Source organism: Otolemur garnettii, unplaced genomic scaffold, assembly GCF_000181295.1.
Source record: "Otolemur garnettii isolate 467f Iridium unplaced genomic scaffold, OtoGar3 scaffold00033, whole genome shotgun sequence".
Taxonomy (NCBI): Eukaryota; Metazoa; Chordata; class Mammalia; order Primates; family Galagidae; genus Otolemur; species Otolemur garnettii.
This window is the reverse complement of record NW_003852428.1, coordinates 17,059,270-17,083,548: the sequence shown is the minus strand read 5'-3', so window position 1 is coordinate 17,083,548 and position 24,279 is coordinate 17,059,270. Positions and strand designations below refer to the sequence as shown.

Genomic DNA, 24,279 nt, shown 5'->3' with positions numbered 1-24,279 from the left:
ATTTTTAGTAATTGAGCCTAAGAGAATGATCAAATATGAAGCAAAGCTTTATATATGAGGTTGACCACTACAGCATAATGAAAACGCATAGAATGTTAGTACTGAACAATATGGATGTGACTAAACGATGATGCAGTCATATAACTGAGTATTAGCTAAGCTTTCAAAATCCTGTTTCTATAAAACTTATCTGAAAAAAATTGATTAAATCTTAAAGAAAAGCACAAAACTATAGTCAGAAGTAATTCATACCTGTTAGAAGAAGATAGAGGTCTTGACAAAACAAAGTATGCAGCAATTTTGAGAGTACCCAGAGATATGGAGGGGGTAAATGAGGCCATCTGGATAGCAAGAGTGTTCTTCCTGGGCAGGACAATTATAGATTATTTTTAGTTTTTATTTATATACCATCTGTAAGTTGACCATCCAAGGGACTGGCCAACATACAGAGGTAGTCAACATACGGAAGTAGGCCTACTCCTGATTTTTAAATGTTATGCATGTCCAGTCTATGAAAATTAGGTCACCTCAAAGGATGTGGTCAATGTAGAAGGGGTAGTAGGGAGAGGCCAATTATGGAAGTTCTGCAGTATTTTCTGTTTTCCTTCCAAATTCTGAGCATAAATTGCTTTTATCATAAAAGGAGTAATGAGTTATATATTTTGAAATATTACTGTATTTCTATATAAACAAAATATCCTGGGGAATATCACTCATCCAGGCTCAGTGTACACAGTTTTGGTGTGAGAGCAGAGTGTATCAGTCACCTGGTAAGGTGATGCTGTGTAACAACCATGAAATCTCAGGGGCACACAGTAATACGCTGGAGGTTGGCTGGGGCATCTCTGCTCCATGTATGTTTCATTATGGGCTGACCAGGGCATTATTTTTTGCCTCACAAGGCACAAGAAAGTGACCTAAAACACTGAAGGTCTTCTAACTCTGGGTGGAATCTGGCAGGCACATGGTTCATTGCATAGCCAAAGCAAAGCCATTCACATGGCTGAGCCCAAAGTCAAGAAAGTCATCTACCGAAGGGCACGAATGCAAGGAAAGGATACAGTCCCTAATGGAGATTGATGTTTTATGTTAAGCAAATAAAACCATTAGTTTGGAACCAGAAGTAAAATTACTTCCCTGCAGTTATCTCTGTGAAGCCTGCTGCTAATGTGCATTTTGTTTTTATTGTATCTGTGAGTCATAAACACTCACCCCATTGAGCAACTCTTTCTGTCTCTTTAGATCTTGGCCAACGTGATCATTTTCATCTGTGGGAACCTGGCAGGGGCCTACCATAAGCACCTCATGGAACTTGCTCTGCAGCAAACGTATCAGGACACGTGTAACTGCATTAAGTCCAGGATCAAGCTGGAATTTGAGAAACGTCAGCAGGTAATGCATGTTTAATCTCATGTCCATGTTACTTCAGGCATTGTAAAAATGGTGCTGTTGCTGTGCATGTCAAGTATTGGATCCATCCATCCATTGCCTTCAAAAAGAAACCAGAGCAGCTGGTCACCTATGCCCCGCCTCAGACTCCACACTTGGGGAGTCATAAACAAAAGGAGCAGAGATGGGATCCTCCCTATGCAGCCTTCAGACCCAGGGACCCAGATAACCCACAGACAGGCAACCACATTAACCATTATCAACACATGGCTGGGGAAATCCAACTAATGACCCTTCCTTAAGCACTCACTGTTAGTGTTTGTGGCAAGAGTTGGCCTGGCTGATCTATCTACCCCTGTCTTCACAGTATTTATAGAGTACTGCTGTCCACATAGGAGCATTCCCAAGGGAAATGAATGGCATCTGGGAGAAGGCTCTAGGAAAGCGGTGTCAGAGGCTGTCCCAGAATGAGTGTTGTAGGTGAAGCATGGAAACTTCCATTAGGGAAGTACATAGAGTATAAGGAATCATTACGAAAAATAAGCTATGCAGACCCACAGGAGATGTGGGGACACAGAGCCATGTGGTTTCAGGAATGGGGGAAAACAGTACACACAGATGTGCTATGGAAGGGAAACCAGAAAGGGGACCTGTGCTTGACATGCTGCGTTTCAGATGGTGGCAGACACGAGGAACCTAGTCTATATGGGCAGTGATTATCGTGGCTGGCTGTGAGCACTGCACTCCCTTTCTCTGTGGTACCTATGCTGTTAGTGGTATCTGGCACATTATGGGTACATAATTAGTGTTTGTTAAATTATATTGAATTAGTCTGTTTTAGAAAATTTCATCAAAATGTATTGTGGTGATAGGAGCAAAAAACATACCCTTTAAATGTTGGCACTGGGCTTTTGTTTGTGTAGGCACCGCCGAATCGTAATCAAATTCCTTTTCAAAAATAGGGGTATGAGTTCATTCATTGAGGAAATATTTATTGAGCACCAGTTTTGTGTTAGGCATGGTCTTAGGCACTGGGGTGTTGCCACAAACAGTCTTCATCACTGGTGTTCTTAGTAAACCTCATTATCTGTTTGTAAAACTTACATTGTGTCTTACCTAGGTACCAGGCTTAATTCTTTGGTCTATGTGTATATCAAATTCTGGATTTGATAACAACTGACAATTGTTAGCTGGGGAGTGCTAGGCAGTTTACTGTCATACACCTACACTCAGTAATGTTTTAAATCCAGGGCCCAGAAAATTCCGCCACCAACAGCCATTAGTGTTCACGGTGGGTCCTACTCTAGCACACAGCATAGAGTCGAAAGGTTTTAGGAGAGATGGTTTCCTTTCTCAGACAGTAGAGAATGGATCAGGTCGGTCCTGAGGTATGTTTAACTTTTCTTTTCACCACTTCCAAAATCTACTTTGGAATAGCAGAGGCTACAGAGGCCTGAAAATCCAAGTAGACAGATTATATAACCTGACATTTATAGTAACGGCTTCAACAAAAGCAGGATGTCAGGTAACTGACCTTGACTTCTGCAGAGTTTCCTGTCTCTCTGAGGAGACCTGAGCAGATCGAAGCACATGGTTCCCTTGCTATGGTGAGCTGAGGGGCCCAAGTGGGCAGAGAGGCCACACTGACCTCCCATGGCATGACAGTCTGTGTGGCTTCATGCGGGAAAGCAGGCCCTGAGACAGTGAGGGCCAGCAGGCCGGAGGCAGAGTTAAGTCTTTGGTCCAATATGTTCCTTTCCTTAGGTCCCATTTGTCACTTTCCTTGGGTCCATCTGCCACATCCCTTGGATCCCACATGCCATTTCCTTTGGGTCCCCTGTGTCACTCCCCTTGGAGTGTCCCATGTCACTTACCATGAATATTGTAAATCTTTTCCCTTGGGTCCCACATATCACTTCCCTTCGGTATGACACACCGCTCCCCTTTAGTCCCATATGTCATGTCCCCTGGGTATCATGTGTCAGCTCCCTGGGCACCGCATGTCATTTCTCTTGACATGACATGTCCTTCCCTTGGGTCTCACATTTGTGTTCTTTTGAGTCCCATATGTCACTTATCTTAGGTATCACATGTCACTTCTCTTGAATCACATCTGTCACTTCCCTTGAGCCCCACATACTACTTCCCTTAGATGTCACATGTCACTTCCCATGGGTTCCGTATGTTCCTTCCTTGAGTCCTACGCATCACTTCCCTTGGGTCCCACGTGTCACTTCCCATGGATTCCACATGTCACTTCTTACTCTCCCTAGACCACAAACTACCTTTCCTTCACCTGCAGTTCTGAATGTAAACAACAGTAATGTCCTTGGAACTTCTTCATTCAGCAGGGTGTGTGCTGAGCAGCCAGAAAATGATTTCTGTCACTCCTTCTTTAGAAGTAATGGATGGGTTAACCCATCCAAATAATGTTAAATTTTGGCAGTTGCTTAAGAGCAAGTTGATGCTCCCAGGGGTTGTGAGACCCCTCTCTTGGACACTTCCTGGCTTGTTCCTGTCCCTGCTTCCTGCTGCCCTTAGTCCCTGGTGAGGAATTCAAGTATCAGGTGAGCCCAGGGGCTGCTCCTTGTCAGCCTGGGCGGGTCATAAACAGTGGAGACTTTAGGGGAAGTGTCTGTGGATTCCAAAGTCTTTCTAAAATTGCTGAACTCTGTACTTTGTTTCTTTCAGCTTTATGATATTTTTCATGAATAGAAATGAGATGAATTTCTGGAGATTAAAAAGTAGGTTTGAATAAAGCAGCTCTTTGTACCGCATGCTTTTTATGGAGGAGGGAATGAAAAATGTTGGTGAACAGTTTCTCAGAGTTTCATTCTTGCCCTAAAAGTACCCTCAAGTATCAACAACAAAAATCATCATTTTTCCCCAGGCAGGAAAAGGAACAGATAGCATTAGACTGAGGCCACCTTTCTTTTGAAGACAGAAGGTGTTCAGCTCTCTGAGTTTTGACTCTTGTCATACATTTCACATCCCGCAGTGACAGTCACAACCGTTTGCTCTTGCTGAGCACCGACTAGTGTGGCAGATGGCTCTCCATCACACCTGAGAAAGCATGCTCCTGCCAGGGGTCCTCCAGAGTCTGTGCTGGACTCTGAGGAATGGATGCCTCTTGGATTCAGAGCAAAACAACAGACCTCTGAGCTGCTTGGCCAGTCAAAATAAGCATCGCCTCTGTAGGAGTAAAACTCTTCTTAAAGATAGAAAATGAACCCTTTTAAATTTATATGTTGGCAGTGTTTTAAAGGACTTCAAAGAACTTTTGGATGATCTACCTTAATCCGGACCCGTCCTATGGATTGAGCATGACAGAATGTGCATTCCAGTAGTAAATGCCAGTTGATTGGGGCACAGAGAACCCACGCTGTCCCTAGATTCTGTACTCCTCTGTGGGAGGCTGGTGAAGCAGTATGCGTCCTGGCTGTCCTTAGATGCAAAAGAGTTTTCCTCTCTGCAAACTTCAATGAAACATGCAAGTGACCCTTGTGTGCCCAGGGCTGGGTAGATAGTGACTGTATTCATTTCTATGCTAACAGGTGAAATATTAGGGTTTTATTGAATGAATTAGGTAAATCATTTATGCTACTAGGTGAAGTGATTTTGAAACTGTTCTAGATTTGAGCCACTAAAATTTGGTCCTTTTTCATTTGGGAAAGAAAGAACCAAAGCAATTAATATTTCCTTGTGTTCTCGTAATGTGTCAAGGTATTCTGCTAAGTGCTTTTGTGTATACTATTATATCAGATTCCTAATGCCAATGTGAGAAGCCATTACAAATGGGTGGCTTAAAACCACCCAAATGAGATTTATTAACTAATAGTTCTAGATGCTGGAAGTCCAAAATCAGTCTCCCTGAGGTATTAGCATGGCCTCTCTGGAGACTTTAGGAGACAATTCGTTTCCCGGGCTTTTCCAGATTCCAGAGGCTGTCTGCACTCCTTGGCTGCTAGAGCCATCTCCCATCTTTAAGCCAGTGGGACAGAATTTTCCAGTCTCTCTCTCTCTCTGCCTTTTGACTCTGCTGTTGTATCATCTTCCCTCTCTCAGACTCTCACCCTCCTGCCCCCCTCCTCTCTCCCTGTAATTATACTGGGCTCACCTGAATGATCCAGGATAATCTCCCCACCTCCAGAGCCTTAACTTAACCTGTGTATGCCTCACATTCCATTATTGTATGGGCAGGGCTGTGAGAGTCATTTATACCCTACTGCTCAGGGTCATCGCTGAGGTCTGATTTTTCATATGTGCCTGCCTCCTAGGTACATTTTGTCATGTGGTGATCAGAGTTAGGCCTGCTACAGATACTGGCATGCTGGGAGCTTGTCAAAAAGTCATGCAAAAAATTTAAACATTTCAACCTCTGGCATAAATGCATTAATCACATGTCTAGTCCCAGGTTCCAGAGATTAGGACCACCTCTGTGGGATAGTTATCCAGCCTACCACTGTGTGTTGGTTCCTACAGCAGCTCTGTGACCTCACTCCTTCTCCCATTTAGACCAAGTAAAGGAACGTCTATGTTCCTTGTCCAGGATCCCTCAGCTCGTGTGACTGCCAAGGCCCTTCTAGCTCTCTCGTTGGTTCTCTGTGGAGTTTCTGGAGTGAGTTCTGGGAATACAATAACTGGTGATTCTCCAGGCCACAGAGGACTGTTTGATGGAAGTCCAAACTGATCCCTTGTCTGTTTAAGCAAAGCCTAACCAGCATCCAAAATAGTACCTCACTAAGAAAGTGGTCAGTGGTCTTGCTGCTGAATTCTCTTGTACATCAAATAGCAGAAGTCAGCTCCCACCCTGGGCCCACCTGGCCATGCTGAGCCATGCTGAGCCATGCTGAGGGTTTGATGCTGGTTGTGCCATCCCCCAACTCTTTCCTCCCACCCAAGGGATATGTTTGTGGTATGTCCACCTTTTTCTACTTTATTAAATAATCACTGTGCACATCTCTCCCTGGTTCATCTCCCCGATGGAGAGGGCATGGCTTATGAAGGCGCCGGTCACACTTTTTCCCCAGCGCTCATTAGTGAAAGACTGATAGCATAGAAGACAACGTATTTTGCTTGAAAGTTAAAAAAATGAAATTGGGGTTTTGTGAAAGGGCTTTCCTCATAGTGTTTTCTATGTTAATCAGAATGAAGTTCTTTGGTGGCAAGGGCTATTATTTTCTTATTTTTCTTTATAGTCTTAAAACAGTACCCTGCATGGAGCAGGTAAGAAAACACTCTCCAAACATGGACAAAACAATAAGTATGTTCTGCAACAACATGCTCTCACTCTCCCTCTGATCACCACGCACAGTACACCTGTGGATTATGTACGTACTTAGTAATTATGTACCTGCTTACTGTTAATCAGTTATCAGAATCCCAAAACCACATCTTCCACTAGGAGCTCCCAGTGGTTGACTGCACCCTTGGGCTCCTGAATATCCTCACACCATCTTGACTTGCCATTCACAAATCTCTTCCTCTAGCTCTTCTGAACTCTGTTCAGGTTAACTGCAGTTTTTTGACACACCGTACCTCATGATGACTCTGAAAAAACCCACATATTATCAGATGTGTCTTCCCATTACCAGGCTACTTGTGTCATCATTCACAAAAGTCATACTGGGTTACATCAAAACTTCGACTATCGTACAAGAGCAAATACCAAAGATTGACAGTTCTTTGTTCCCCCAGGTCCATATTTTCCTAGTTTCTAGTATAATCTTACCTGACATATTTCTGTGAACTTATTTTAGCCTCCTTGTCATGGGAAGATAGATACAGCAGTGTGTGTGTTTGTTGTGAACAATGAAAATTTTAAGCCAAAGATAAAATACGAGCATGAAGTCTTTCCAGCCTGTTCACTTAGTCAGATCTGCTGGAGAACAAGCATAAACTAGTCTTTATTAAAGCACTCAGCTCAGGGATATAATTATGAGGACAGATTTTGATGTTGATAAGTACAGTACTTAACACAATTACTATTTCAGATCTTTGCTAGTAAATTTTATTAACATGTTGAGGAAAAACATGTTGAGAGGACTATTTAGGAGTGCATTTTGCAAAGGGTGGGTCTAGCTAGAAAGGCAATATCAACAATAGAGTCTACCCTTTAAAGAGGCAGAAGGATTGTGAAGTCGGAACCTGGGCCCTGAAGACATAAGTGCTTTGCAGTGAGGGGCCTTCCTGGAAGAGTGTGAGAGATTTTGAATGCTTTATTGATACACAGAGGAAAATCCTTCTATCGAAGAGCACTGTTCTTCATCAGCTGACAGAGACAAATATAAAGGAAGCAAACTCCATAGGAGAGAGAATTGACAGCTCTCTCAGTTGCTGAGGAATATTGGGAAAAATTTCAAACTTGTCTTTAAATAAGGTTTGCTTTTTATAAGTTTTCATGAAAAATGTTTCTTTCATCTCCTATGTAAATTAGCAGTTATAGCTACTGTCTTCTCTCTTCGGTGACACTGTGATTTTATTTCACTTGATTGGGAAATGAACAATATAGGGGGAGCCTGCAGAAGCTCAAATCAAGAATACTATTATGAAGAAAAAGAGAAACATGCCAATCCTATGGCCTGTTGTGGGTGTTGCCTCACACAGTGACGAATATAATACTTTCATTTCTTGCTATCTTTCTTTGCCCGTGAAAGAGAGGGTGGTGAGCTCAATTGTCTTCTGAATCCAAAGAAATTACAGCTAATACAGTCCACCAGCCGAGAATGGATTTGGAAAACTCGCTTTTCTGTTGCCTCAAAGAACATTTTGTATTGCTTGCTGTTTGGTTTTTCTTCATGGGAGCACTCACTAGGCAGGAGACAAGGAGTCTGAAAATGTGATGCCACAGCATCTGTCTTCAGAGTCACCCCAGGCTGTTCCAGGCAGGAGAGCCCGAGAATCGTGACGCCTACTTCCAGTGCTCCCGGGTCACATCCCCTCTCCCAAGGAAGTGCTGTAGTGTTGGAGGGGCAGGGAACCCACACATCACTGTGACACCTGTAGCCCTTTACAGGTTGAAAAGTTCAGCATAGATGTGGAGAGCTTTGTGTGTCACATGAGGGACAAACTGCTGCTCCATCTGCCCCGTGGGGATCCTGTGCACTTCTGTCTGTAATGACGGTGCTCAAACCAAAGCTGGTAAAAATCAGAGCCAAAGCACAGAGGTTACCCAGCACCCTGAACTTAAGGGATAGATGTTCGCAATGTAACATGTGAGCCTGTGGGGTTTTTATTGTTGATGAGCTGTTTTTCTTTCGTCCTTTATATTATAATATCTCCTTGGTCACACATTATTGCTTTTTAACATCTTGAGCCAAACTAAACCAGCTCTTTTGTCCAAGAGTTTGTCTCTGTGTCCTTGTCTCAATAACTTCACGGCTGTGACTGAGGCATTCTGCAGTTCTTCCTGTATCTTGCAAGATTGCCACCACCTTTCTTTTTTATATACTTTACTTTTCTTTTTCTTATTTTGCTTTGGTTTCTTTTTGACTGTTTGTTTTTCTTCATAGGCTATGGGATAGCTTTTTTTTTCTTCAGGTTTCCAAATGTATTCCTGTAGTCTTTTCATCTAGAAATGTTAGATTTCTCTGTTTGTGAAAAATTACAATGAAATCAGTCAGCAGGCTTTTAGGGTTTTCTCTGAAAAGTTCCTACATAGTTTTAATAAGTTTATTCTGAATTTTTTGTAGCTTTTTGTGCTCTTGTGAATAGGTCATCCTCTTTTCAGTATGAGTTTTACCTGATTACAAATAGTGTATAGAGATATTTGGGGGATGTATATTTATCTTGTATCTAGACACCCAGGAAATTCTCCATTCTCTGTAGTGATTTTTACCTGATACCATATAATCACTTGCAAACTACACTTTTTATTTTTCTCCCTTTAAAATTTTATATTAATTGATACCACGAGCTTCCAGAGCTGTGTTGAATGATGTTATTCTAAGGGGAGGCTTTATTGTGCCTCTGATTTCAGGAAAGCCCATCATTTTTTTGTTTTGTTGTACAATTAAATGTACACCTTTAAAAATATGTATTTTTGGTGGCACTTTTTCACTAAAAAAGAATATTTTTATTTTTCTTGTTTAATCCATGATGCTTCGATTTTGCTTCTAAACTATGCTTATTTTGCTTTTTGGAAAGCTGTAGTTAGTCAATTTTCATTTGTTGTTAGATTGATTACTCCAGATCTAGTATCTCTCGTTCTGTTATTCTCTCATCTCTCTATACTCCTCATCTAGTATCTCTCATTCTGATATTAGTGTTGTTTCCCAATCTTCAAAAAAATAATAACAATGCAATTCTATTTTGTATTCTCTTTTCTTTTAAAGTAAGACTTATTAGGCCTCTATTCTAGTTCTGACATTCTTTGTGAGAATTTTAGAAGATTCTGCCACATCTTGACATTATTTATTTCAATGCATGTTCAATGCATGTTTATGTTAGTTATCCTTGGCTGGAAGCATTCTAGTGTCCCTTAATTTAAAGTGAATAAATAAGCTAAGAACAAAGTTATCTTTTCTTAATTCACAATAGTGTCTTGGTTTCTGGAAAGAGAAACACACAAGGAGGTTTCTTGGTACTTGGTTCCTTCCACTCACCACTAAACTTCTTGAGGAAGTATTCACTACTGTTTGTTTCTCTTTTCTTAATTCTTACCTATTTTTAAGTTTGCTATTCAACTGTCGTCTAAATTCACTGCTCAAAATACCCAGAAGGGAATGTAGGAGAACATAGCTGCCATCTTCGCGGTGGTTATGCCAGGCGCTGATTGCCGACACTCAGCGCTGGTGCGCAAGCGTATGAGGGGTAAGCTTTCCTGAGCATCTGCTTAGAGCTCGCAGCTCTCACGAGAGAAGCGAGATTTATCCCTACGTACCACACTGCCTATGGCAGCTATGGAGACAGGGCGATGAGCCTTTGGGTATGAAGTGTAACAGAACAGACTTTACTACTTGAAACTGCTGCTTAAAGTTCAGATCAGGGAAGGAACAAACCTTGTACCAACCAAGAAGACCAAAGAAGAGTACACTTAAGTTGAACACACAGCACTTGATCTCAAACAAGAATTTTGTTCCTTTTCAGCACCTTTGAAACAGCACTTCCCAACGCTGCTAGCAGCCTTTGTTTCCCTAAGTGCTGTACTCTGAGATTGCCCCATGCAGCAGAGGTTGTATTCTTTATTAGCTTGGTAGATCATTTTCTCTTGCTCTTTTTAAAATTTTTTAACTTATTTTATTTTATTATTATTATTTTTTAGATAGTCTCAAGCTATTGCCCTGGGGAGAGTGCCATGGCATCACAGCTCACAGCAACCTCTAACTCTTGGGCTCAAGCCATTTTCTTGCCTCAGTTTTTCTATTTTTACAAGAGACGGGTTCTTGCTTTTGCTGAGGCTGTTCTCGAACTCATGAGCTCAAGCCGTCTACCTGCCTCAGCCTCCCAGAGTGCGAAGGGTACAGGGATGAGCCACCATGCCTGCCCTCACTCTTATTTTTTTTTTAATACTAGCAACTTTCATCTCTTGAAATGTGTACTGAAAAAGAATCTGCAAATATACTGAAGGTGCAATATTTATCACTGTGAATTTCTGATTTTCTGAAGTGGGTAGAAATAAAGGAATTCAGAAAGGACTCATCCGTTTGTAGGTACTAAAGGAAGAGGCACCAAATGAAGGGGATGTCCAAAGAACGAGGGGGTGTCACCTGTGGCTCAAAGGAGTAGGGTGCCAGCCCCATATACCGGAGGTGGTGGGTTCAAGCCCGGCCCTGGCCAAAAATTGCAAAAAAAAAAAAAAGAAAGAAATAGAAGGAGGTCAGAAAGAAGATAATTTCAAGAAGTTGGCAGTAAACCTTTTCTCAAATGCTGCAGAGGTTAAATAAAATGAATAATGAAAATAGGATCATTTATAAAAAGTTCATTGCCATTTCAAAAAGAATCTTAAGTCTTCATTTCCAATGTATTGAAGGATTGTGACACCAATGAACTCTAACCAATAGGGTTGATGACTTTACTGTGGACCAGAATTATTCCTTAACTGAAAACTCCCACTAATATTAACTAATGTAAATTATCTGTTTCATAAACGCTTAATTCAATTTTAAGGTAATGGTTATACCATTTACCTTGTTTCTTTCTTTCTTTCTACCTCATCTCAGTCTTAGACTGGTTGTTAATCATTTTAGACTGGTTGTTACGGATTCTGTTGGATTATATGAGGAAGATGATGCAAATTGATAACTATCCGGTGTTATGTTAATAGTACATTGGGTGAAAGACTAGACACTAAAGCTTCCACTTCATTGACAAAAAGAATAGAAATAGATTTAGAGTGGAAGCATATTTTTTAGGCTATTTATATTTTAGTTTGCTATATGAACATTTTAAATATATATTTATATTTATTTAGTATATATTTATATTTTATATTAAAAAATTAAGTTGTATACACAGAGGGTGTGCAAAAAATGTGTGCACATTTTAAGAAAGGAAAAGAACTGTATTAAAATTGCAATACTCAATATATACCCAAACATTTGTTATCTTGTATATTGTATATATGGTGCCTTGTATCTTTTATAATTGCAGAAGTCAAGTATGACTTAAGTATTAACAATTTTAATACAATCTTTTCCTTTCTTAAATTGGGTATGCATTTTTGACACCCTCTGCATATATTTTACACACAGTAGGACTTTCATAGTTGACCACATCCCTACATTGATCACCTCCGTAAGCTGACGTAATTTTCACAGACTGGACATTTACCACATGTATATGTCAGTGTGGTCGGCCTAGTTCTATATGTTGACCAGTTTACTATAGTCCCTTGGGTGGTCAGTTTGCCAAGATTCTACTATATTTATAATGGATTTGGGATGGAGGTTGTGAATAGTAAAATATGCTCTGATTGTACAGTTATGAAATATTCCAGTTAAAAGGGTTAAGCTATGGAACCAGATATGGTGATGGAATAGAATCTTTGATTTTAAAAGAGATTTTAGTAAAATGATAAAAGTAGTTCGTAATTTTAATGAGGCTGGGATGGTGGCTTACACCTTTAATTCTAGCACTTTGGGAGGCTGAAGCAGGAGAATCACATGAGACGAGGAGTTTGAGATCGTTCTGGGGACCATAGCGAGACCTCATCTCTACAAAACATATGAAAGATAGCAGGACATGGTGGCCCTATGGTCCCACCTATGCAGGAAGCTAAGGCATGAGGATCACTTTACCCTGGGAGTTTGAGGTTGCATTTAGCTATGCTGACACCAATGAACTCTAACCAGAGTGACTCTAACCAAGACCCTCTTTAAAAAAAAAAAATTTGGAGTGAATATATACAATAGAACCTCTGTAAGTTGACCATGGAAGGAACTGTGATAAACTGGTCAGCATGTGGAGGCCGTCAACATAAGGAACTAAGCCTACATACGGCTATTGATGTATGTGTGGTGCCTGTCCAGTCTGAAAATTAGGTCATCTTAAAAGAGGTGGTCAATTGTGGAAGTTCTACTGTAGATGAGAGAGTGGAATTAGCCACAAAATGACAAGAAGGACTAAAGTTTATAAAAAAGTTTGGCATGTGAAAATAGGCATGAATTATTGAGTGTGTAATTTGATGAAGACAGTCTAAGAGTGATAAAAGGAAAGCAAAACTAGGAAATCTCTGTGTGCTTTCAGTTTTTTTCTGCTGCATATAATCATTTTTACACTGGAAAACACAGTAGAAAAATCAAGAGAAAACTGAAGCCCCAGGGGAGTGAGAAGATAATAAGGTTCTGTGCTAGTTGCTAGGGGTGTGATGCTAAAACCAAAGGGAGACCTATGACCAGGAGCTGGAAATGTCCTGATTTTTCAAAATTAGGTGTGGGAACTATTGAGCTGCTGTCCCTCCTTGGCAAAAGTCCAAGAGCCAATGAATAAAATACATGACTTTTTCATAAGAATATTTGACAGAACCTCATGATAGCATAACGGCCAGTCAGGAGAAATGTAGTTTAGATAGGAATCTATGAAAAGGTCTTGGTGCTGATTTTAGAGCTGTCTCCAGGTATAGGCTGCCATATTCTATCCTCACCTTATTCTGTTTTTTCAAGACATAACAAGGATGTATATGAGTACCTATATATAAGGCTTTTTAGTGAAGCAACTCATTTAGCCATCCCAACAACCCTATAAGACAGGTATTATGTATTATGATAAGACAAAGAAGAATGGCAGTACAAAGCCTAATAATTTAAAATTCATCTCTATAAGGTGGAACACTAGGGTAACCAACAGAAGGGATTTTATTTAATTACTTATTTATTTAGATATGGAGTCTGAAGCTATTGCCCTGGGTAGATTGCCATGGCATCACAGCTCACAGCAACTTCCAACTCTTGGACTCAAGAGATCCTCTTGCTGTAGTTTTTCTATTTTATTAAAAATGGGATCTCACTTTTGCTCAGGCTGGTCTTGAACTTGTGAGCTCAAGCAATCTACCCGTCTCAGCCTCTCAGAGTGCTAGGATTATAGGCACAAGCCACCTCACCCAGCCTAGAAGGGATTTTAAAAGCATTAGCTTATATGTTCTTATTTAGGAACAAATCCACTACAGTAGTACTAAAAGGAGAAAACCTGACTTCACTAATGTGATTTGTTAGGATATGACATGGGGTTGTTCTTACTTACACAAAGTTATAGAAGGTCTCTGGAATCAAGAGAGTTTTCTTTTTTAAGTTCTTCAACCAGTTGTCTATTCATGAAGATAGTTAAGTAGGTGACTAAATTTTTATGTCTACTTATTGGGCATATTTAAACTGTAATATGTTGAGAGCGATAAAATAGATATGGGTTTGGTTTTTTTTTTTTTTTTCTTGGCCAGGGCTGGGTTGAACCTGACACCTCTGGCATATGGGGCCAGCGCCCTACTCCTTTGAGCCACAGGTGCCTCCCAATAAATATGGGTTTTAACATCAAAAAATAAAAATAAAAAATAAATTTACAGCTCAACCAAAAATACTTGCTGCTCCCAGCGGCATTTTCTATCCTCTAGTGGATTTCTGTGCTGTTTCTTTGTGGTGCCCACTTTCGTCTACTGGGTGAGAAATATTCTTGGAGAATCACACGACAGTGACTTTATTTTTTTCTCTGTCCACGTCCTTTGGAAACACCTTTTTCTATGGCCAACTGCCAAACATGCAGGTCCCCCGGGATCCTCCTAAGGATGCCTTTCTCTGTATCTATGCTGTTCAGCTTTCAGGGCATCAAACATTCTCAATCATTCCGTCTGGAGTATTGGTTTTCCTTTCCAGTAGTGATGCTGCCCTCCACCTTCCCTTGAGTTTCTGATCTATTTTTTATTGCCACTGTGAACTCAGAATGTCCAAACTCCACCTGTGCTGAATCTTCAGATGATTCTGGTAATGACTCCACCTTTCCCTCTCCCACCCCAGCTCTCACCCTCCCTTCTCTGCCTCCACTTTCCTTTCCCTCACACAATTTCTCTGTTGTGTAGCTTCTTTTTTCATATGATAGATTCTGTTTGCCATTCCTGCAGTTCCACCCTCCCTCATCAAATCCATGCCAAACAGTAGCATCATATTAATCCTCCCTGGCTGAGCCTACAGTGTCCGTAACAGGTGGTCTTTGAATTATTGTTGAGGTGCAATGTGACATAATTGTTGTGAGCAGGACTCCGGTTCCATTGCTGTTTGATTTCAAATGCTTTGACACCCCTTGCTATGTATGTAACCTTAGGGAAGTTACTTATTCTTTCTGGCCCTTGGTTTCCTCATCTGTCAAATAGGAATAATATCATTACTTGCAAGATACAAGATACAAGTTGTGGGTATCTTGTAGATTTTATTATCTCCCAAGGGGCATACGCTCACTCAAGATGCACATTTTTCAAATTTCACAAAGGAAGTACTGCTTTCTATAGAGAGTAGCCATTGGTTTACATCAGGGGTGAAGAGGATGACTGAGCCCTGTTTGATGTTTCACTGGCTTCACTGGGAATTTTTCAAGAGTAATAATAAAAGCACATCCAACATGTGTAGCTTCAAAGTCCTTAGAAAAGAAAGAGCTGGTGCAGCCCATAAAAGCAAGGGTGTGATTTTTCAGCCGACAGAGTATGAAGAAGCAAATGTTGAAAGTGTTCACGCTCGCAGGACAGTCAGCTGCTTTACCAGTGGTGCAGCACCCAAGCTTGTAGAAGAACTCGGGGAAGGAAGGTGCTTTGTTTGGGTCACCAGGCTGCCATGAGTGAACAAATTCCTGATCAGATACATTACCTTCTTTATGGTAATATCTTTATCCTATCTTCTTTTAAGTCATAATTTACAGGCACTTACTTCTTTATCCTGAAAAAAAAACAAGGAATTGATAAGATACTCCACTTATAAGCTCACATCATTTATTGAACAGTTATCCAGATAACCATAGCCAACTTCTCGCTGTTCTGCCAACATTTCAGTATGAAGGATAGAGACGGGAATTCTGAAAGCTTCTAAAGAGAAACTAAGTTAATTGCTACGGGGGTCAAAGTCAGATTTGCATTTCTCATGGACAACACCAGATGTCAGAAAACAGTAGAGCAAAAATCTTGAAAGTATTTAAAGAAGCATTTTGCAGTTCAATTTCTACACCAAGTGAAACTGCCATTTGTAAATAAGGTTAAAATAAAGACTTTTAGGCCTGTGTGGACTTAGAAAATTCAATTTTCACGTGTGTATTGTGATATGGCCATTTGAGGATTTCTTCCAGTAAAATGAAGAGAAATTAAAATAAAAGAGAAAAATGTTAACAATAAAGAAACTTTGTGAGCAAAAAAACTAACAAAACTTAAGAGATAAGACTAAATATAGTTGCTTAATGTAAAAATAGCACTGTTAATTAAAATGGCAAGAATGATAAAAGCCTGATATTTTTTAAAAATCAGATGTTTTCACTTTGAGAAGTATTGAGGTGATGGGTGTCTTGTTGAGAGAACTGATTATTTATGTGTGTATGTTAGTGTGTGTGTAGTTTATACCATTGCCTCACATCACAGTAGATGCTTTACCTTTAATTTTGTATAACTTTAAAACAGAGAATTCAATTTTCATGTTCATCAAAGTGGATCATGGATTAATAAGTTTGAATTATACTCTCTTCTAGTGGTAATTCAAAATTCAATGCAAAGAAGAAAAAAGCATTGTTTATACAAGATGAGACATCTCCTTGAATTATGCAGTTTAATACACTGAGTCTTTAATATTTACTTCCTTCCACATGCAATAAAATTTCAATTTAAGGACCAAGTCAGTAGTGCTTATTCCATTAAAGCTGTGAAAGCCAGAATCCCCAAAGCACATTATGATGTTTAGCATTGCTGGTATTTGCCTTTATACAATATCTTCCATCTGAAAGAACCAAGTTTATCATAAATACCACATTCCACAGAATTATCTCATATTGCAGTATGATTGCCAGCAATGCATAGGGTGGAGAATCACTGAGCTTTAAGCAAAAGCTTGAGCCAGTGGGAAATTTTACTCATTATCCTGAAGGCAAGACTGGTTGCTGTTGGGATTGCTGGGATTTACTACTCAGGTTCCAGTGTCCTCTGATGCTTTGAGTTGGTCTGAATCACTTCTCTGTAAGCAGTCACCCTAGGGCTCTCGATTCTATCCAGAGCCCCCTCGGGGAGCAGAACCTTCCTCATCCTTCTTTGGAATGTTTGAACCATGCCTTTCAGCTTCTGACCTATCAAGCTCTGCTGGATTATGTGACCAACCCTGGGTTGTTTGGGGCTGCTTTGTTTTTTAACTTCTTATGCAGTTACAAAGTGTGATTAATAAATCACACTGATCTATAAAGTGTGATTAATGGCAGCATCTGCCCTGCAGGGTGATGCCAGGACACAGTGTAGGAGGCAGAGGTTTCCAGCAGCCTGGGCCTGGTCCGGACAGGGTGCACATGGCCCTGTGTCACCATGTGGAGATTGTGTACCTACCTACTTAACCTCAGTCTCTCCTCCTATTTCCATGACTTGTGAATTAATTGTTTAGAACTGAGAATTGTCTATGGAGGGAACACTCAGAAATAACCCTAAATGTTTGGGGTAAAGGGAGGCCTGAAGTAACCTTTTAGAAATTTTCAATGCCTATTGACATATTTTAAGAATTAAGAAAATAACAACTAGGTGAAAGTCAGGAGGCCCTGAGAACAAAGGCTCTGAGCCGCTGGCCATTTGGCTTATTCTGGCCTTCTCTTCCCTCTTCACCAAGATCAGGCAGAATTTTAGAAATTTAAACATCTATGAAGACTCATCAGTCTTATTTGCTGCAGGTCAAACCGTCCATGACTTTGATGTTTCCTGATGTTCTCTTTTCCCTTTGTATAAAAATATGTCAGACTTTTGAAGAGCAGAGCAAAGGGGTAAATAACTGGATTATCTCCTTCTCATCTGTCTTCCACGTAGAGGAGCCTGGGGAAGGGCACTGTGTGACACTGAATCATTCTCCAGGCTTCAGTTTCCTCCTGCGTGAAATGAGCGTTCAGGACCTTGTCATCTGTAGGTTTCTGTCTGGCCTAATGGTCTCTGATTTTTCTTTTTTCTGATATTATTTTCTTTCTCTCAGGTCTTCAAAGGAAAACTGTATCACTGGTTTTCTTTGTCCCTTTTCATTTTTCCAATACCCCCCATTCTATGATTTTGAGATGTTTTCCATTAAGCAGTCACCCCTTCCCGCCTGTGGGCAGGATGCTCATTTTTTACAACACATGACTCATTTCCTGGCTAATTATTTTTATTAATTGTAAATCCCCATATATACTCATTACAGGATTCTTCAAAGCAAAGAATAAGGAAGCAAGTTCCTAAGTGAAGTGATTTTTGTGTTTACAAGTACTTCTATGACATACAATTTTACTTTCACTAGAAATGTGTACCAGCATTGGTATTAGCAACTGATGGCCCAAGAATCTGTTTTCTTCATGCTGTTGGTTTTGGGCGATGAGCACCCTCTAAAGCACATTAATAGAAACAGACAGGATTTCCTAATAATCTAAGAATATCTTCGTCAAGTAAAACCCCTGAAGATGGAAACACTGAGTTACTATGAGAAGTGAAATATATAAATACATCTACAATGAAACTAGTCTCAAGGTAGAAAACACAGAGAGTATATAACTGTAGAGAAAATGAACCAGAACCGCTTTGTATCATTTAATAGTATTTTGATGAGGAAAAGGTGTTATTTTAAATTTGGAAAGTGAGCCATCTCTGCCACTGTAGGCAAAATAGACTTCCTGTCACATTCTGAAAAATAATGGAATTGCATAAAGGTCTCTTGCTTATGGTTATAGCTGAGGCAAACCAGGATAGCTCAGAGGATGAGCTACTAGAACTTATTAGACATACAACCCATCCACTAACTTAGAGTGGTCTTTATCAATCCCTTCTCTGGCTAAGAAAATACTATCATTTTTATGTCTTCAGGGACACATAAGTGGGATTCACATTTGGAGATAGACCTCACTGAAAGAATTCATTTGTCCTATATTTTAAAATACTGAAATGAAGGATGAAAAATATAGGTGATGCCACTTTTTCTTTTTTGCTCCTCATTTGGATAACGATTGAGTAAAATGTTTTCCAATTCTTAGAACTACAAATATTGTGCTAGTGTGGAATGGAACATTGATATAAAAATGATTCCCATTGTTTGATTCTGATTTGATGTAAGATGAGGCGTGAATGTTGGAGTTCTCTGGGCACTATTTTTCCTTATGGATGCATCCTCAGTTTATAGGGTTTATAGCAAGCAGCCAAAATCTCAATGTTCTCCAGCAGGTTTGCTAAACTTAAATTCTGAGGGTCCATGGAATCTAACAGTCCTTCCTAACCTACCTATAATAGTATTACATACATGGTCTAGCCGAAGTAATGCCCTTTTAAAAGTGTTGTTATTATAAAAATACATATAAAACATAGACATTGGTGGAGAATTGGAAAGATAAAAACTTTACCGTTTCCATCCATGTAACTATATATCTTTTGCATTGTCAGTAACTTCTGGAGAATTTTCTTCATATAGGTTGTTAGATAAAAAGGTCATTTTTTGTGCTAGACCTTTGAGAGAGAGGGAAAGAGAGAGAGAGAGAAAAGAGGAATGAAACTATATTTTTTCTGCTATGCAGTTTATTTATGAGGGGGAATGAAAGCCAGAAGCACCGTGGCACGCTGCACCTCTGAGCAAGGAGGCCGTGCTGGGCAGCCCTGCTGCCCCACACTGCTAAGCACTGGACTGTGCAGGCTCAGGCCTCCAGTCTGAGTTCTACCACCCACTCTCTCAGAGATCTCACTCATTCTCACTGGTATCAAACCATCTACACACTGGTGACTCCACAGTTCTGACTTCTCCCCTGAAATCCAGACCCAAAGTCCACCTGCCTAATGTAGTTTTCATTTAAATGATGAATTAGAATCTTAGACAAAACATGACCTCAATGGAATCCCTGAATTACCCCTAAACCAACTTTGTTCCTATGTTCCCTTGGAGGCAAATGGTGCCCCATGCACCCACTTGCCCGGGGCCAGAGCCCTGGGAGGCGCCATGCTGACTCTTTTCCTCTCATTTCTCATGCCCAGGCTGTCTGCAAATGGCGTCAGCTGTACTGTCAAAGTCCACCCAAACATAGGACTCTCCGGCTTCTCCCTGAGTCCAGGCCACTGTCCTTCTATCTGGGCTTGGGCTGTAGTGAAAGTGTCTGTGTTCCCGCTCTTCCCCCCCATAGTCTATTCTGCACCCAGCAACCACACCAAGTGCCAACAAATCTCAGCAGGTGGTGCCACCCCTCCTCTGAATCCTGCAGAATGAAATCTGAAGCCCTCAGTCTGGCCTTTGAAGACAAAGGCAATCAAAGAGTAACAATCCATGTGTTCAAAAAGTTAAAGGAAACCAGGCTAAAAGGTGAGGGAGGGCATAATACCACTGCATCACCAAGTGGCATCAGTACAGTGGTAGGATATATAGAGTGCAATGGGAATTCTGGAACTGAAATTATAATAACTGAAGTGAAAATCCACTAAAGGGGGACAGCAGTAGATTGAACTTGTAGGAGAAAGATTCAGTAAATATACAGATCAATACTTATTGTGCTAATGAAAAGTAGAAAAAAATGAACAAAAATGAGTACAGCCTCAGAGAGTGGAGGGCTCCAGCAAGTGCGCCAGCTAAGCATTGTGGGAGTCCAGAGGAAGGCACTGCAAAAGACCAGAAAGAATTTCAAAGAAACAATGGTGCATATTTCCCCAAATTTGATGAATTTATATATACAAAAGAACTCCAAAAAAGGCATGCAGAAAGATCCACACTCAGATCACTCAGATACATCATAGTAAAAATGCTGAAAGCCAATCATAAGGAGGAAATTTTGACACAGAAGAAAAACTCTCATCACTTACAAGGGAGTCCTTACATGATGGACAGCTGACTTCTCATGAGAAGGAGCAGAACATCCCAGGCCAGAAGGTGGTGGGATTACATTTTCTAAGCACTTTAAAGGGAAAAAAAAAACCCTCTCAAACCAGAAAATCATGTTAAGAAGATAAATGTAACTGTAAATGTATGCTTGTTTTTTTCTTCTCTTACCTTCTTTAAATTCATAAAATTATATATAATAATAATGAGGTATTATTGAGTTTAGAGCATATATAGATGTAACATATGTAACAGTAATAGCATTCAAAGGGGAAAGAAGAAATGGAAACTGAAATGGTGATCCAAAACTTCACATGGATGTGCAGTGACACAGAATCCCCAAAATAATAGTTGCAGAACAAATTTGAAGGACTCACCATTCCTGATTTCAAAACTTCCTACAAAGCTACAGTAATCAATAAAGTGTGATACTGGTATAAGGAACTAAATATAAGTCCATCTCACAGAACTGAAAGTATAGAAATAAACCATCACATTTATAGCCAATTGATTTGACAAGGGTGACAAGAGAATAATTTCACCAACAAATAGTGCTTTGACAATTGGATATAATGTACAAAAGGATGTAGTTGGGTCTCTGGCTCACACCATATATGAAAACCAGCACAGAATGATTCAAAGATCCAAATATAAGAGCTAAAACTATAAAACTTTAAGAAGAGAAGTGTCAACCTTCATGAGCTAGAGATAGACAGTGGTTTCTGATTTGTAACACTGAAAGCACAATAGAAAAAATAAATAAATTGGGCTCTAACAAATTTGAAAACTTTTGTGCTTCAAAGGACACTGTCAGGAAAGTGAAAAGACAACCCACACAATGTGAGAAAGTGTTTGCAAATCACATATTTGACTAGTACCTAGAATATTTAAAAAAACTCATATAAATAAAGAATAAAGATCAAATACTCAAGTTAAAAAGGGCCACAGCATCTCCATACAGATTTCTCCAAAGAAGAAATGCAAATTGCTAACACACCTATTAAAAGATACTCTATATCAGTAGCCATCTGGGAAATTCAAATTGGAACCACATGGATGACTACCATCAAAAAGCAGAAACATAACTCACCTTGGCAAGGATGTGGATAAATTGCCACCACTACCTTTGTGTAGTGGTGGTGAGATTGGAAAATGGTGCCACTGGTTTAGAAACCATCTGGCTGTTCTTCAGATGGTTAAAATGTGGAGTTACCGTAGGAACCAGCAATTCTACGAGGTTTATACCCCAGAAGAAATGAAAACACATGTTCACATAAAACTTGTACTGGAACATTCACAATAATGTTACGTATTATTCATGATAGCCAAAAAGTAGCACTAAACCAAATTTGCTGCCTCATTCTGATAGAAACTTCTTCTCATTTTGTCCTGTTATCAAGAGGAACTGGCATCGTCTGGTGGCAGAGAACTGAAACATCATCTCTGCCCATGTAGGGAACTCCTCTTCACCTAGGTTTAAGCTTTATTATCAAGATAAATGTTATCAACCATTGTCATCATCACCAAATCACTTTCCTCAGAAACCACCGTTTGGCTGTAAGGCTGTCTTAGGTAGCAGGATGCTGTGAGATTGACTTTTTTCTTCTAAACAAAGGCAGTTTCTGTCTTCTGGGAGTGGAGTTCACGTGGCTGTTCACGAGCCTCTGCCATTTCACTGGAGTAGTCTGCAGGATTTTCACTCCGTTGGGTTATATGTGGCCTCCTACGTGGGGGTGTGCACGCGTGCACCTGCACACACAAATGCACACACATGCACAACATGCATTCTCCTCCAGCGTTCCTCGCTTCACTGTCCCTGAGTGGACAGTCTTAGAAATAATAAATATGTAGAACTGTGGCTGCCACAGCGAGGCTGTCAGTAAATGGCAGCTGCCATTGCGATAAATATTGATTTGTGATATTTAATCATTTGCACCGAGTGAGAAAGAATTAAAGTAGACTGATTAAGCAAAATTCAGTGATAATATGCAGGAAAAATATTTTCCAGCCCCCACTATTCCAGTGGAACGGAGATGTGTGTAGCGCAAGTGCCCCTCCAGACTCACAAAACCCAAAGGTCCGTGCAGTGTGCGCCGGCCGCTGCATGTGAGCGCCTCTGGCCTCCTTCTGTGCCCCTGCCCCACGGACAGCGCCTTGTGTGCACTCTGGGGTTGCTGCTGCTGCTGTTGTAAATGAAATAAGGATGGGAGAGTGCAAAAAATGCATTTCTCTAAAATAATTCAATTTTTCGATCCTCATGGAGGAAGGGTCAATTTACAAAGAAAATAGAGTTCAATGAGAAAAATGTTTTTCCCATATCCTAATAAAATGGAATTACGCAAGGCAGCTCGGTTCCTGGAACAGAAATCATTCTTCTCTGTGTGTGAGACGGTTTCCCAGGGAGCACTGTTTACATAGGAAGGAGCTAATGGACGACTCACTGACAAGATGTGGCTCAGTGGTTTGGTCACCACTTGTGGAGACTTGGCGCAGACCAGGCCTGCGGACAGCAGTGCTGCTGGGGCTGGTCCAGCAGCTCTGCAGCTTCCCCTCAGCTGCCTGGGTGACTGGATGAAGACAGAGCTTCATCCAGGGCCCCAGGGTCCTAATTTGAACTCGGACATCAAAGCTTTCTTCTTCAAAACTGCTTTTCTAGAAAGCATGCTTGAGGCAGCGGCAGGAGAGGAAACATTATGCAAAAATGTGCAATTTGTTTAATGACAGCCTCTTCTAGCCAATTTAAATTACACGTTCATTAATAAATACTTCCTCCAACTTCACCTCCTTTAAAAGTCATTTTAACCTACTGAGGTTTCCAGCCCTGAGCAGAAAATAGACCAACATTTATCACAGACACAAAAGGTCAAGGTTTTAAATCCTTCTCTGATGATAGCTGTGAACATGTTCTTTACCTCTCCCATTAAGTAGTGACACAGAAAAAGTACTGAGTCCTTACCCTTACAGGACGGGGGGGGGGGGGCAGAAAGAGGGACTGATAGGAAAAATTAAGTGTTCTCACTGAACAGAACTCTGTTTTTCAAATATGAGTCATAAAACACTTTTCGCTGTGGATCTTTGATAAAGTATGGAGGTAGCATAAACATAACCACAGTGGGATAGGTTTTTCTTTTTAAATCTGTCCTTTGGATGTGCAAAAAAATGGCATCATATTCCCTATGTGATGGTTTCTGGTGCTAATGATGACGGTAAAGCATCACATAGTGGTCCGTATAATTCCCTAGACAAGGTCGATACACTTGCTTTTGTCAGGTTAAGCCCATTTTACACATGAACAGCATGAAGCTCAGAGGCTGGGTCTGGATCGCAGTGACGTGTGCACAGCTGCTGTGCTGACAACTGTGCCACTCAGGGGAGTACACACACCTGAAGTCAAGCTGGCCACTCAGGGGAGCACACACACCTGAAGTCAAGC

At 40.5% G+C, this 24,279-nt stretch overlaps 1 protein-coding gene across 1 annotated transcript in view; it reads left to right on the top strand.

Moving 5' to 3' along the window:
* ADCY2 (adenylate cyclase 2) overlaps positions 1-24,279 on the top strand; it is a 398,303-nt gene that overhangs the window by 212,840 nt on the left and 161,184 nt on the right. Inside the window, 1 exon segment of the mRNA XM_003789554.2 lies at positions 1,243-1,392. Coding sequence (XP_003789602.2) covers positions 1,243-1,392 — 150 coding nt within the window.